The sequence below is a fragment of the Petaurus breviceps genome, unplaced genomic scaffold (assembly GCF_028583685.1).
Source record: "Petaurus breviceps papuanus isolate PSGF00001 unplaced genomic scaffold, PetGlider_PUasm1.0 126, whole genome shotgun sequence".
NCBI lineage: Eukaryota > Metazoa > Chordata > Mammalia > Diprotodontia > Petauridae > Petaurus > Petaurus breviceps.
This window is the reverse complement of record NW_027185655.1, coordinates 1,451,776-1,467,788: the sequence shown is the minus strand read 5'-3', so window position 1 is coordinate 1,467,788 and position 16,013 is coordinate 1,451,776. Positions and strand designations below refer to the sequence as shown.

Here is a 16,013-nt window from a genome sequence, read left to right as displayed (position 1 = left end):
CTTATCTCATAAAGCTGTTGTGAGGATCAAATAAAATATGTATGCAAAGCATTTTGCAACCTTAAATTGCTATATAAATGCTTATCCTTCTCCTCCTGATGGCTGCTGTCTTTAACATTCCTAGAACAGCCTCCTTCCTTCCTCAATAAGGTCAGTGCCTGGTTCAGCCTTTCTATCTAACCCATCCCTTCCCTACACTAGGGAATTTTGATACACAAATCGATAACCCTCAAATACTGTCACTTCCTAGTTTTTCAGTCTATTTCCATGACCTCCTTACTCCCCCTGCCACCTCACCTACACACAGAGACCGTTACATCCCTGACCTTGCCATCACTGAGGGTTCCACGATCACAATTCTGAAATCCCTTTAATCCTTTCTTGTTCTGCCGCTTTTTTTTTGGTTTTACAACCCCTAAACCTATTTTTACTCTTCATCCTCACTGGGAGTTATATTCTCTCTTTCCCTTAGTTCTTTCCCAGACTACCACCTTACACTCCAAACACTTTCTGCCCCAACCCGGCTTTAACCCTTGGTGAACCTACACCGAGACAGTATTCTCCACCCTGAATTGCCCGATCACCAGTCACGCTTGGAAAGGTCAAGTCTAAGCCTTATGGCACTCACACCACCTGCCTCCTTTGCTCCCACCACATCGTGACCCTGTACAGGTGTGTGTGTGGGAGTCAGATCCATGCTAACTGATCTCCACCGGGTCCTCACTGCAGCATGGCTATCCCCCGTAGCTGATTTCCTGTCCTTGTTACCATGGCAGCTGTTCCAGACTTTCTCTTCTCTCTCCAAGCCTCTCACTTCACCCCCTCCCCTTCTCGGTTGAGGACCATAACCCATATCTCCCTAGAAAAATTGGGGCCATTCTCTGGGACCCCTCCGCCTTCATCTTTCCTGTTCCTCTCATATATTCTTTGACATTAACCCCCTCTTCCTGATGACAAGGGGCCCTTCGGCTTGCCCGGCCAGCCCTTGACATGCCCTTGATCTGCATCCCCTAATGCCCTCCCTGGCAGGTCCCCTTCATGGTCAATGCCATTGTCAAGTCTTGTCTCTTGAAGGCTTGGTGGTTCCCTGAAGGACAATTCTGTGATACTTTGTATGTATAAGGAGACAGGACTCCTGATTGGCTGAGAGCCTTTTGGGACAGAGAAGTGGCAGGAGGCAGGGTCTGGACAATGAGCTCCTGGAATCCCAGATGAGTGAGGGAAAGCTGGCACTCCAAAACATCCATTGACTCCCAGTGCATGCAAGCCAAGGGGCCGTGAAGAGCAGACTCATGAGGTGAGATTATTCTCTCCCTGGCTGAGAGATTTCATCTTCCTACCAGCTGGCAGAGCCCAGTGACAGTAGCTTTTGAAACCATGCAGAGGCCAGCAAAACTGCTTGTCCCAGACTTGGGGATTCTCAGGTCCAATTCAGGCTGGGGAAGCATTCTCATTCTGAGGCAGACACAGAAACTGGCCAGTCATGAGCTCAGGCAGTAAACAGCCCCTTCAGACTGAGCTCCCTTCTTCACTCTTGTGATGCTACCCGTCTTAATGCAGACAGAGGAAGTCTGCAAAATACAGCACAAGGATACCCGGTGCACACACAGGACAGTAAATCCAGCCAGCTGTTATCGAGAGGGCAGTCAGGGAGGGTGGTGCAAACAACAGGCCAGCCCTGCTGGGGCACGGCTGAAATCAAGGGCACCCTGCGGGGGAGGGCACCCTAACCAGTCAGGCAGGCCTGGCAGGTTTTTCTAAGGTTCTTGCCTGGGTCTAGCAGGACCAGACATTAGGGGAAGGGAGCAAAGTGGCCTGGACCTGGGGACTGGTGCTGAGTCATGCTAGTGGGGAGAGGGAAGACTCCTGGGGAACTGACAGCTAGCTGATTCTTAACCCCCCAAGTTGGCCCAATGGCTTTGGGCCATTATTACTGGCCTTACTTGGACTGGGTGACTTAGGGCAGCTTTGTTTTTACAGCCCCATGGCTTGCTGATTTAGGGGGCTTGGAGACCACTGAAGTCATTCCACCTGATGACTTCATCACTTCTCATGGAGGCATTAGCTTCTCTCTACTGATGATTCCCAGATGTACGCATACAGCCCTAGTCTCTCTCTTGAGTCCTAGAACATCAACTGAGTATTGGACCAGATTTCCTATAGGCATCGCAAATCCAATATGGCAGGAAGACCTGAGTTCAAATCCTGTCTCAGATGCTTACTAGCTTGGTGCCTTGGGCAAGCCACTTAACTTCTCTCAGTCTCATTTTTCTCATTTGTAAAATGAGAAATTTGGACCCCAAGGCACCTAAGGCTTTTCCAATGATCTGAGGATGTCATGGCGAAAACACTCATTACATTTCCTCCAAATCCAGCAGCACTCCCCCAACCAGGCCTATGATACCCCAGCTCTTTGTGCCTCAGCTCTTTTGCATTAATCACCAAATGTTATTTCCTTTCCTACCAGGTCTCCCAAGGCAATATAAGGGTCTTTGCACTGGCTGTTGTTCCCTCTCCTAGGATGATCTCCTCCTCACCCCCTCTTAGAAACTCTGGTTCTCTTTATTTTTAATCTTTTTTTCTCATGTCAGTAAGTCAATATTAACTTTTTTACATGTACAATCATATTAAACATATTTCCACATTAGACATCTTGTGAAAGAAGAATCAGAACAAAAGAGAAAAAACACAAGAAAGAGAAAAAAGTGAAAATAATATGCTTCAATCTGCATTCAGACTCCAAATTTCCTTCTCTAGACAGCATTGTCTGTCATCAGTCTTTTGAAATTGTCTTGGATAATTGTATGACTGAGAAGAACTAAGTCTATCGTAATTCATTATTGTACCGTGTTGCTCTTATGCACAATGTTTTCCGGGTTCTGCTCACTTCACTTAGCATCAGTTCATGTAAGTCCTTCTAGGTTTTCCTGAAATCTGCCTGTTCATCATTTCTTATAGTATAATAGCATTCCATTACATTCATATACCACAACTTGTCCAGCCATTTCCCAATCGATGGGCATCCCTGCCCCCAATTTCCACTTCTTTGCCACCACAAAAAGAACTGCTGTTTTTGTGCACATGGGTCCTTTTCCCATTTTTATGATCTTGCTGGGATACACACCTAGCAGTGGTATTGCTGGTTCAAAGGACACCCATTTTTGTAGCCCTTTGGGCAGAGTTGCACATTGCTCTCCAGAACGGCTGGATCAGTCACAACTCCTCCAACAGTGCACTAGAGTCCCAATCTTCCCACACCTCCAGCATTTGTCATTGTCCTTTTTTGTCACAGCAGCCAATCTGATAGATGTGCGGTGAGACCTCAATTTACACTTCTCTAATCAATAGTGATTTGCCCTGGCTCTCTTTAAGACCCAACTCAAGATCCCTCACCTGTGGGTAACCTCTCCTGCTCCTCCCTAAGGCCACCTGCTGTATATTCTCTACGGATCTTCTCCTTACTAATTGGTACACATGTTATCTCCCCCGTTAGCATGTAATTTCCTTGAAGACAGGGGCCTTTCTATTTTTTTTTTTTGCCTTTTTTGTATCCTGAGTGTTTAACACCCTGCTTAATATATAGTCAAAGCTTAAGGCACGCCTGCTGACTGGCTGATTTGAAAGCTCTACTCTGGTGAGGAAAGTGCTGCAGGAATGTGACTCACTTATCCTCTTGGTCCCAGCTCACGGAGAATGCCAAAGGGCCCCTCTCAGTGAAGATCACCTTTAAATACTGTGCCTGGCACACTGACATGGGGAGAGTCTGTAGCTTCCCCAGAAAGCCCCCTCAGTCGCCATACAATCAGTACTCCTGCTCATCGCCTCTCCTTTTCGTGTAACTGTGACAGATTTCCAGGGCTCTAATTCCAGAATGTTAGCACCCTTGTCCCCCTCCCTGCCCCTCCTCCCAAGTTGTTCTAAAGCTCCCTTCATATGAAAGTGGAGCTAATTACCACTGGGGCTCAGCCAGGATGTATTTGAATCCATTTCCACTTAGTAAACACTTAATTGAGCATCTACAACATGCTAGGGCCCAAGGGGGAAACTAAGGCAGATGAGACTGTTTCTCATCATACATTATCCATGTTCTTTAGATTTAGGGCTCAGATCCCAGGTCCTGCATCACTAACGAGCTACATAATCTTGGGCAAGACACAAGGCCTCTGGGCTCTGGTTTCTTCATTTGCAAAACATAGAGGCTGAACCAGATGACTGCCAAGGACTCTTCTCATTATAAATCTATGACTCCATGTGCAAGGCACTGAGGAAGCTGAGTCCCTGCTTTGAGGGGACTTATAGTCTAGCAGGAGAGATGAGCTGCCCAAATATTACACTTTTATTAAAATGACAGAATACAATTATTAAGATGTTTAATAATAACGCGATGCATACATAGGAGAAGTGCCAAGTGCTATGACGAGGAAGGAATGCCTTTTGCAAACTGTGCTCAAAGGCCATTGGCATGTGACTTTTCCTGATTGACAGAGATTGATTTTCCAATGCTCCCTGAGAGTTTGAGGGAAGACAGATCCTTGTCTTCTGGCTTCCAGCTTTGAGAGAGAAGACATGTGGTTCCAGACTCTCTTCATGTCCCTGAAGGCAAAGAAAGGTTGTCAGAAGAAGCCAATGTGTGGCAGAGCCCGCACTTCTATTCTGGAGATTCTACTGTATTCTAGAGATTTCAGGAACCCTTCCCTTCCGCCCCCTCCAATCGCAGACTCGTTGTGCTGAGACTCCTTGCTCTCAGGAGAGCTCCTGACATGTGTTCTCTTCTGGATGCTTTTTCTAACTTCTGTTTACCTTTGGGTGAACGGATTTTTCCATTTGCTATGTGTGCTCACTGTGAAGCTGGCATTTATTTGGAGGGAAGGGAGTCAAGCCTTGGATAGATAGTTTGGGACACTCCTTTCTCTCCTTAACAGATAGTGATCAGAAGAGCAGCTTGAATCTAAAATTTATTTCCCTAACTAATGGTATTTAAAGGAGCAGATGGGTATAATTCTATCTTGGTACCTCCTTTCTCTCAGGAAAGCCAAGTGGCCGGCCTCTGGCCCAGGTGTGCTCTCCTCCCGGCAGGACTCAAAGCCTCCCTCAGAGAAGGATGAAGGAAGAAGTCTCTAGAGGTATCCATGACTTCCTGCAAAGCAGATTGAGACAGACCCCTATAGACATGCATAATGTACTGTAATGGGAATGTAAATTTTAAAGATCTTACCTGCCCCTAGGCTAAGGTGCACCTGGAGCCTGGGGTGGGAGGCTTGTTTTTCAGTAGATACTTCTTGATTGGCCAGTGAGTCAATAAGGTTGTTACATTCTCTGAGCCAGGAGAAGGCTATATAAGCCCTGATGTGTAGCTTTGTTTTGGGGCTCACTTTGAGAAGTGTTCTGTGATTTGATCTGTATTCTGGGAAGCCGTTGTCCAGGGCCCCCCGGCTTTGAAAAACCCAGATGTGGAAACCCAGATGTTGACTGGGTATGGATGTAATGGTTGGACAGTTTGGAAATCTGTCTACTTTATCTGTTTCTGTCTTGATAATTCTGCCTGTATACTTTGAAGTTCGGGGTGCTGACCTTTTCCCCTGAACAAGGTAAACAATATATGTCTGACTGATTAAAGTAAGCTTGTTAACCCATTTTGAGTTGCTTTCCTTTATCAAAGCAGATCCAAGAACCTGTATGGGCAGCAAACCCTGAGGACGCGTTTGGGGTGCTTGCCACTACATGTACATGGCAAACCAAAATGCCATGCACCACACATCCACACGTCCAAAGGTGAGGTGCCATGTATCTTCTCATTCCTACTAGACTTTCAATGAGCCGCATGGCATTGTGCATTAGGAGCCGGCTCAGGATGCCTTGGGGTTCAATTCATAAAGACTGTGTGAGTGACCACCTTAATTTGGTGTACCAGGCCCCTGAGCCTGGACGTTAGAGGAGTGGCTGGCTGATCTCTATGTGTGGAGGGAGTTTCCACTCAAGTGCTCCCTACAGGGAGGTCCTATGTCCTGGCCAAAAGGACCCCCCCCCCCGAAAACAAACACAAAGAAGTCATCCCTGTGCTCATTTAGGGTAAGAACAGTCTCGTTTATCCTCACATGTTCATCTTCCATTGAACGTTCTTAGGCTTGCTGAGTGAATGAAATGAAAGCTTTTTCTATGCTTGAGACGTTAAAGCATGTCAGCATTGCAACAGCCAGGACACCTATGGGCATCCTAAAACACAGCTTACCGGGCTTCCCTGGGGAGGGAGAGTTATGGTCAAGGGCTGAAGTGCCCCCAGACTCAAGCTGTTTTAACTCACTGCCAGACCACAACAGTGGGAGCCTTGCTGGGTATATGCCAAAGGTGTCTTACCCTTACCTTCTGTCTAATGGGCCGTCTGGTGAGTCCTAGGCACCTCTTCTTGGAATGTTTTTAAATGCATAAATAGGAATACAAAGGAAACTAATTATATTGAGTACCTATCAGAATATTTTTTAAAAATCCAAGCAAGTTCACAAACTCCAGGTAAAGAATCTGTGCCTTATAACTGCCACACCCATGTGGGGCCTTTTATTTGGGAAGGAGTTCCCCTCAGACTTTTCCAGCATCCCTTTATGGTGTCTCCCTTCATCAGAATGTAAGTCCCCTGAGGGCAGGGGCTGCCTTCTTCATATCTATCTCTAGCACTTGGCTCACTGGCACACAGTAAAAGCTTAATAAGTGCTTTATCCATCTAGACCCAAGGGAACTCATTAAAATGACCCAGAGTCAGAGATAAGGGACCTTTTTTGGAGGGGGGAATAGAAAGATGAATGATAAAGGTTCCTTGTTCAACCATGTAACTGTAACATGTTGTAAGAGTAGTTCCTTGGGCATCCCATGTCCATTTAAAAATGGAAGAGAAGGGAATGATAGGGTCACTGAGGAGCCCTCCAAGCTCTCTGCAGACTACAACCGTGAGCCCCAGAGGAGCCAGGTAACTTGGGCAGAGCTCAAGCCTGGGTGTCTTGTGAAGACAGTGCAGCCAGCCTCCCAGGATGCACCTGCTCCACAATTCAGCAGGCACTTTCAGAAGACCCATGTTTGGGGAAGATCTGGGGTCCTATGGCAAATAGCCAGCTGTGACTTTTTAAAACAGTGAGTCAACACTCAGCTCATGGGCTGCTGAGGTTTAAATGAGATGTGTGTGAAAACACATTTGAAATCTAAAGTACATAAGGTATTGTGCAGTTTTCAAGGTACCCACGACACCTTAAGGGCTAGAGGAGGAAGGGCCTTCAGAGCTCATGGAAGGATACAGACAAGTCCCTGGTTATGGCCTGATTCTGAGCCGCAGTGGTAGTAGAATCTATCAATCTATAAAGGTTTTTTTGTGGACGGGAGGACACCCATTGGCAGTCTAGTGGAGCCTATGGACCTCTTCTCAAAATAATGTTTTTGAATGCGTAAGACACAAGATTAAAAAGGAAACCAAATCTATTGATATAGTAAATGTATCAGTGCTTCTTAAAAAACTAAGTTTACATACCCATTTCAGACCTGCTGCTGTATCATGCAAGTGTAATTCCTGGGTCAGAGGCTCCCTCCTAACAAGAATGGCCTAAGGATGCTTTGGAGCTGTCTTACTATTATTCTGCCCAGGGGGCATGGGTGAGCTTGTTCTGGCTCCTCCTCCACAGAGCTCCCAAGTCATAAGATCACAGAAAAATGTTATTATGGTGAAGGACAAAGTGCTTGTTTCAGGAGCCTCCTTCTCACCCTGGGGACCACGGTCCTCCCTCTTCCAGAGATCCACGGAGTCCTCATGCCTTTCGTACCATACCCTGTCAAGGCCTTGCTATTCCACATTATTACTCTATCTTAGGGCTTTTCCTCCCTATTCTATAAAGGCTTCCTTTCTTCCAGCAGCTACCTCTCATCACCACCCCTGGCCCTTCGACTTTCTTCTCACTGTTCGGCCCTCCACGGTGTGACAGGTATGGCGGGGTTATACTGAAGCCTCTGCTGTATTTAACTCTTTCTAGCCATGGAGCACTGACTGCTTCCCTCTGCTAACTTCCACTGAGGCCAACATTCCAAACTCCCACACAAAGAACCTCTTCAGATAGCTCTGGAAACCCTGGATCAAAGGGAACTGTTTTGCACTAGATTATCTCCACAACTCACCTCCTTCCTCCACTATGACCTTCCCTTTTTTAGGGTTCTAAGGAGCACTCCCAAATGCTGGGGAGGATTATAGCGATTACCGGCAGTTACTTCTCAGATCTCCAAAAGAGAGGGAGTCAAGATGGGAGACGGTGGTTTCTGCCACTATAACCATACAGAGGGGCAGCTCTGTTCTATACAGGAGCTAGATTTATCAATGGATTAATCATCTGTCACAATAGTGAAGCAGGCACGAGATTGGAACAGAAGCATGGATGAACACTTTATAGTATAAAAGTACATGAATGGGATCTGTTATAGATAAAGGAAGGTGAAAATGAGGGCTGCAATCAGGCATCAGGGATGTTCTAGAGGTGTGTCCCTGGATGTCTGGGAGGCAGAGGCCAGATGTGGCCAGGCAGAGGAACAGTGGGAAGACACCTGTGAGAAGACAGAGATGAGGCCTGCCCACCTGACTTCCCCAGGCAATCCACAGACACAGGCATGCTTGTTTCTGGGACCTCTCTTTGAGTGCTCCCCAACAGACTTTTCTATGAACAGAGAGGCAGCTGTGCCCGGATATGTAGGAGAGATTCTGAGCAAGGCACGGTCAGAAGGGTCCTGGCAGAACTCCTCCTTTGGAGAACCCTGATCTCAGTGAAACCACAGGTCCAGTCCAAGCCAGATACACGTGCAAGTCGAGCAGCGTTTCCATGTGACTGCCCTCTCAGACTTCTGAGTCTTGGTGGGTTCTGATCGCATCGGTCCCTGCTCTGACCTGGTGCCGGCAGCCCATCTGGTGGCGTGACTTCCTTGGAAGCCATTGCCAATTGGACAAATTCTCAACAGATAATCTGTGTATCACACACACAAATCTTAGGAGACATCTGCGGCAAAGGTGGATCTTTCACCTAAAACTTATCAAGGTTAGTTCCATGAGGTCATCCTTTGTCTCTGCTGTTGCCTCAGATGTAGCATCCTACACCACCGCTGGTCTGGTCCTGTCTTGCTGGCGGACTCTGTTCATGGAGGAGCGCGGCTGCGGCTTGGGGCGGCTCTGCCTCACTTACATCCGATCCAACTGGCTTAGTCTGGCGATCCAACTGGCTTAGTCTGACGGACTTGGCTTCCTCTCAGAGCAGGGGCAGTGAAGCGACATCCGGCAGCGACTCCTCCCTGGCCTTTTTTGGCTTTTAGCTCAGGGCCTGCATGTTACTTTGCAGTTTCTCTCTGCTCATGACTGCCCCTGTTCACAATGAAACTCATCTTCCACATTTCTGCCCATTTACGGCGTCGACATTTTCCTGTAACTTGGCCATACTGATTCAACATACAATATACTCTACTTATCCAATACTGCTAAGAATTTATACTGCAAATCCCAAGCAATCACCTCCGTGTACACTTCCTCCAGGTCACTGAGAGCCCCTGACGGGTCTCATTTGTCCATTTTGTCTCTCATTTCAATCACTTCCCTGTAACTTAACATCTCCTCAGCCTCACAGATCAGGGGGTGGGGAACCTTTAGCTTCGAGGCCACATGTGGCCCTCTAGGTCCTTGGGTTTGGTCTTTTGACTGAGTCCAAGTTTTACAGAACAAAGGGCTGCACTTGCAGACCTAGAGGGCCACATGTGGCCTGGAGGCTGCAGGCTCCCCACCCCTGCCATAGGTAATCCAATCCAACCTCAGTTTTAGAGAAGACAAAAATGAGTAAAGGGATTAGTCCACGGCCACAAAGTTCTTTGGTATTTTCTTTTTACTACAAGTCATGCAGCCTTACAGTTTTTTATAAAGCTAGCAAATCAGAAACTGATTTGTAATTGTTTTAAATTTTTATTGACAGGCAATAAATACAGAGTACAGAAACTCACTGCCCCCAGGTGTGTCCACAACATAGCAACAAGACTAGCAGATAAGCCTGAGAACTTCTGACGTCAGAAGATTATGAGTAGTTTGCCTTCAAAGTAATTCTCAGACTTCCATGACACTCGATAGCTAAACTCCTGGTGCTTTATTAAGGTATATGATACACGTTAATGAATGAAATGTTCCAGGAGAGGTGCCACTGAAGAAAACTTACACAGAGCTCAATGATGACACTGCTGAATGAACTTTTAAAGAGATGTTTAATTGTAGTATATGATTTTAGATGACTGTGAAGGCCATATTAAAAGAACAGCAAATCTGAAAGAAAAATAATTTCACTGACCAGGTTTTAAACATACATTTTAATTTTTTATAGTAAAAATAAAATACTCTACACTGATAGAAACAGTATGTACTACTGGTGGAAAAAAATGCAGACTGTTCCCTAAGAGGGTGAAGAAGCACATGACTATCTGACTGACAGTATTTAAATCCTTGAAAACAGCCAGAGCCTTATCACAGAATTAGCAACTGAATAAACACTGATATTAATACCCGCTAACAATAGTGCAAATGGAAACTCAGGAACATGTGCTCAGGCCCGTGCCGTTACTCCGATGAACTGCCCCCCGCGTCGATGTTTAGCAGGGCTTTGATCTTGTCATACAGGACCAGCACCAAGGCGCCCCCTGTGCCTCTCAGGACATTGGAGAAGGCTCCTCGGAAGAAGGCCGCTGGGCCCTCCTGCTTGTAGATCTTCAAGAAGCAGTCTATGGTCCCGTGGTACTGGCGCTCAGCCTCGCCGCTCTGCAGCAAAACAAGACCAGTCAGTACTCTCTTGCTACAAGTTAAAATCTTTTGTCTCAAGACATTATCAATGTAGTTAATAAGTAATTGCTACAAGAATTATTTGGTTTTCAGTCATGTTACAAAAATAATTAGCATTTTTCTTTCTGAAATATCATTTAGCTAGGCTGCTTGGCCACAGGCGGCTGTAACTTTAAGGGGAAGGCTCAGTAACCCTTCTCTCCTGCTGCCCCAAGTTATGCCCTTCTCTCCTTCTCAAGAGTTCCAGGCCCTGGAACCAAGGCCCAGCTATCCCAGTTCTGCAGAAGGGATCCTTGTGATGGGGCTGCACCCTGGGCTGGTGGTCTGAAATAGGCATGTCGATACTCTGTACCTGAAGCGGACAGGAACCTTCAGCACTGCAGAGACCCAGATGGTCTGCTTCTCCCTGTTCTCAAGATTTCAAAACACCAAAAAAGGAAGCAGGAGCAGCTTGCAGTGGTGTGACCCTGGGCAAGTCATGTCACCCTGTGTGCCTCAGTGTCCATATCTGTCAAATGAGCTGGAGAAGGGAATGACAAAGCACTGCAGCATCTCACTCCTGGCTCTCCTCTCTCTCACTCACAGCACCCCTAGCTTCTGGCCTGTATGAACAGCCCCCGAGGTGGCCACCCACCTCCCTGCTGGCGCTGTCTTCTGAACACAAAGTCTGGCCAAGTCACGCCCCTGTTCAGAAGCCCCAAGTGGCTCCCACTGTTTGCTGCAGAAGGCTGGTCCTTGGCTTTGCCTTCAAGGTCCTGTACAGCCCAGGGTAACTGCCCACTCCCTCCCCATGACCCCATCCGCCCTTCCCTGTGTGCACCTGCGCAGGCCACATGGCCTCCTTCCATGTCCCCACAGCCTATCCTGAGCCCCCAGCTGACCCCAATTCTCCCCTCCTCACATCCCTGCCTCCGGTCCGCTTCAACTGCTCTCAGTCACTGAATCGAATTCTAAACAGCGAGGAGTAGGGAAGACCTGAATGTAAATCATGTAAATGTGGACAGTTCTCGCTTCATGTAAGTGGATTAGAGCAGCCACAGGCCTCTACATAAAGTGATTTTTTATGTAATGTGAATCTGCCTGCAGACATGGGGAAGACAGGGAGACAAGAGGGGGCAGGCCACTGATGGAGCGAGGGGCCTGGGGACAGAGAAGGGACAACAGGAAGAGGAACACGCAGGGGCAGACACAGGGGCCGGCCTCGGAGGTGGGTGGAGAGGGGCAAAGGTCTCTTTCCTCAAGCCCAGCCTCTCATTCAGCCCTGGGCAACCTCCTGCTGTCACTCAGAGGGACAGGAGGGTAGGTGGAGTGGGGGGGCAGCACAGTACCATGTGGTAATGTTAACATTGGCATTTTTTTTGAATGTGGCTTTCTTTCAGGATTCTTTTCATAAAGTTGAATTTGCATAGTGTGAATTTACATAAAGTGAGAATTGTCAGCAATATAAACCAAAATGTAAACCTAGCATTTGCTAGTCATGTGACCCCTGAACCCCAGTTCTTCACCATCAGTAATACCTTCTGAACTCTCACAGGGTTATTGGGCTCCAATTTGACCATGCATGCCAAGCTCTGGGCAAACCTCAAGTGCGATATAAATGTCAGCTATTATATTGCTGAGCTGAACAGACAGATGGGGAGGGGAGCAGCTCTGGAGGCAGAGGAGCTGGGCTCAAGCTCTCCCAGGACACTGCCAAGGCCCCTCCCGGCTCTGAACCGAGGTCCAGGCTGCTCCTCAGGGCGGGGATTTTCACGGCTTGTGTCTCTGTATTGCCAAGAGTTAGCCCCAGCTTGGTGAAATGGACTGCAGAGGCAGGCCCTGGCTTTTCACCCTGCGCGTCCTCCAGCGCTCCTTGGCTCTGCCTTCTCACCTCTGTCTGTACAGCGCCAAGGCCAAGCCTTCAGTGTTCCTGATGCTGCTCCTTCCCCATGGCTGTCACCACGACTGCAGGCCCTCATGACCTCTCACGGCCCGTTTCTGGCCGTTCAGCTTGTCTCTCTGTCTCTCAGCACCGTCTGGTCCAGCAGAGAGAGGCTGCTTTGTGACTAGTGTGGGGGACATCTCCATGTGGACCTTCTCGTTCAGGGACTTTCTGTTCTTCTTCACATCCATGTTCCACAGATGTTCCGCCAAGGCCTTCCTCACATTTTTAGGGGGCACTGATGCAGGACCCCAGCTGTCCCTCTCACTGCATGTCCAGCCTGCTGTCTCTGATGATCAGACTTGTCCCTGACGCCATCTTTTACCCCACTTCTCACATGAAGTCACTGCTGGGAATATGCTATGGGCTACGTGTGGCTGCCATGGGTCACACGCCATCTGGGTCATCTGCAATTTTGCTTTTCCCAAATATGGTGCCCTGGTTTTGGCATCAAAGGACCTGTATTCGGGTCACATTCTGAAACCATGGGTGAGTCGCTCAGCCTAAAGCCTGGGTTCCTCATCAATTAAGTGAGGAAAATAATGTTTGCATTCCCTACATCAGAGGGCTGTCTGAGTCAAGTACCTTGTAAATCTTAAAAGTAATATCTAAGTGTGAGTTAATAATATTTTTACAAGACCAGAAACTGTTTCTGTTCTTTTGGTCTTGGATGAACAGCCCTTTCCTGTTTTGAATCCACTGACAGATTATAAATGCCTTGTTTTGTTTCAGTTTTGAACCCAAACTACCAGGAGACTGACCTGAGTCAAGCCTACCTGATTACTCAAGTGTACACAACTTTTAAGAACATCTTATGTTTAATCTAAATTCATGACAACAACAAAAATAAAGTCAAATACCTGCATCATCATACGTCTCCTGATTGTGTCAAAGGGATAAGACAGTATTCCAGAACTGGCAGTCACCACTTGAGCAATTAAGAATGACACAAGGAATGGGATCTCCTTCGGATTTGGTAATAAGCCCTAATGAGGAAAGGAGGTTATATTCAGCAATGGTTCAATTTCTGAAATGCCTTCAATTACACATTAGAGGACAGATCTTATAAAATATAAAGGTAAAAAGAAGACCTGCTCACTCAAAGTGCTGAAACTGTGAACCTTACAAGCCAAGAGGGAAAACAATAGCATCATGGAGGCCTAGGTGATTCAGGCGCACCTGATTATGGGTGAGGAGTGCTGTCAGCAGGAGGTGCTGTGAGCCAGCTGAGGACACTGGCAGGGACAGTGGGCACCCACTGCTGTCCTTTGTGGAGAGTGGCCCTGAGGGTACTTGGAGCCACAGAAAGCAGACTGGACAGTTTTCAGGTGGCTGCTGCCATCACTATCATAAACAGTGAAGCTGCAGGGCTGGCACAGAGTAGGCCGGTGCACACAGTGGGAGCCTGAGGGGAAGTAGTTGCTGGGGTGCCACAGTACCTATGGGGCAGGAGGACCTGATAGCAAATCCAGCCTTAGACACTGATGAATTGTGGGAACCTAGGCAAGTCACTTCACCTGTTTGCCTCAGTTTCCTCATCTGCTAAATGGGGGTCATAATAGCATTTACCTCCTAAGGTTCTTGTGAGGATAAAATGACATAGGTTTGTAAAGTGCTTTGCAAACCCTTTGTCTTTGCACACATTATTATTATTAAGAAAGGAAATAATGATAATTAATATTACTAATAAATAACTTCCCAGCTGAGCACAATGCACTAAAAGGTTAAAATAAATAGGTTAAGGGGTGGCCAGGTAGCACAGTGAGTAAGAGCACCGGCCCCAGAGTTGGGATGACCTGGGATCCGATCCAGGCTCAGACACTTAGCACCCACCCAGAAACACCTGGCCGCATAACCTTGAGCAAGTTACTTAACCCCAATTGCTTAGGGGTGGCCAGGTGGCTCAGTGAGTAAGAGCACTGGTCCTAGAGTCGGGATGACCTGGGGATCAAATCCGGGCTCAGACACTCAGCAGAAATAACTGGCCTTGTAACCCTGAGCAAGTTACTTAACCCCAATTGCTTTAAAAAAAATAAATTAAAAATAAAAATAAATAGGTTCAAACCACATAAAGGACAAACCATGCAAAAAGAAGATCCCATGACAAATTAAACACAGAGACAGAATGGGGGGGGGGGCGCTTCACTGAAGCAGCTTCCTCTATACTTGTAAGTACTGACTTGTCTACAAGCCTTTGGAAACAAAGCTAGGAAAGGCAAATAGCAGAACAAGAACTTATGACACAGTGCAGTTTTCTTTCTTTCTTTTTTTTTTTTGTTAAACATTTCCCAGATATTTCATCTAGTTTGGGCCTGTCTCAGGAGTTCTGTCATCTCTGATTTGGAGCAACTAGGAAACGTGGGTGAGTCCCCCTCATGTTCCTTCTGAAGGCTGTCTGCTGTCTCACTGAGGCTGATACCGCTGTTGTACCTAAGTTCTAGTGTTTAGGCCAGCTTACAAAAATGAAGTTACTGGAGGAAAAAAATGAGAAAATTACCTTGATTGTGTCATAACATCCAAAATAGGAGGCTCGATACACAATGATACCCTGCACGGAGACACCAAAGCCTTGGTACAAACCAGTAATCCCGTCAGACTTGGCGATCTTGACAAGGCAGTCCCCTAAGCCTTTGAACTGCCGCTCTTCAGGACCTACAACAAAGTACATTATTTCCTATTAAGCAGCACAAAACCTATAATGAGAATAAAGAAGCCAAAAATGGCTTTTTTAACCTGAACTTAAGATGAAGAAGTCCAGATCTTGAATTTCTGAACTGCAACTTAACAATCTAATGAAGAAAATGAAAGGAAGAGCGTAAAGGTTTCTAACAATACATTTAAAATTATTTTATCTAAAATGTTAATAAGCAATAAAATATAACCTAAATTAAGGTGCTACAATCTTAGACAGAAGAAATAAAAAATGACCCTGTTCTCTAACAAAGTCAAGTGTTATTTATACAGTACACAGTCAGGAGGACTGAGGAGGACGGCTATTCTTTTTTTTTTTCCTAAATGTAGATCTCTACATATCTATTGGCTTTTCTTTTTATTTCAAATGCTTTAACTTCTGATTTACATCATTCGTTTCCGCCACATTTTGAGTTACAGATTTTCTCCCCGCTTTTCCCGCACCCACCGCCCCAAAATAGCAGTCTCACAGGATATCCCCTCCTCTGATCTGCTCTCTCCCATATTTTCTCCCATACCCCTTTCGACTTTTCCAGTGGATCTCTATGCCTCAGTGCCTATATATCTTATTTCCCAATT

The 16,013-nt window shown here is 46.6% G+C and overlaps 1 protein-coding gene across 1 annotated transcript in view; it reads right to left on the bottom strand.

Annotated features, from left to right (window-relative positions):
* Positions 1-9,891: 9,891 nt before the first annotated feature.
* SLC25A31 (solute carrier family 25 member 31) overlaps positions 9,892-16,013 on the bottom strand; it is a 16,786-nt gene continuing 10,664 nt past the window's right edge. The window contains exons 2-4 of the mRNA XM_069098027.1: positions 15,241-15,417; positions 13,604-13,729; positions 9,892-10,801 (exon numbers count right to left, since the gene is read on the bottom strand). Of these exons, the coding sequence (XP_068954128.1) occupies positions 10,604-10,801; positions 13,604-13,729; positions 15,241-15,417 (501 nt within the window). The 3' untranslated portion in view covers positions 9,892-10,603. The remainder of the gene's footprint in view (positions 10,802-13,603; positions 13,730-15,240; positions 15,418-16,013) is intronic.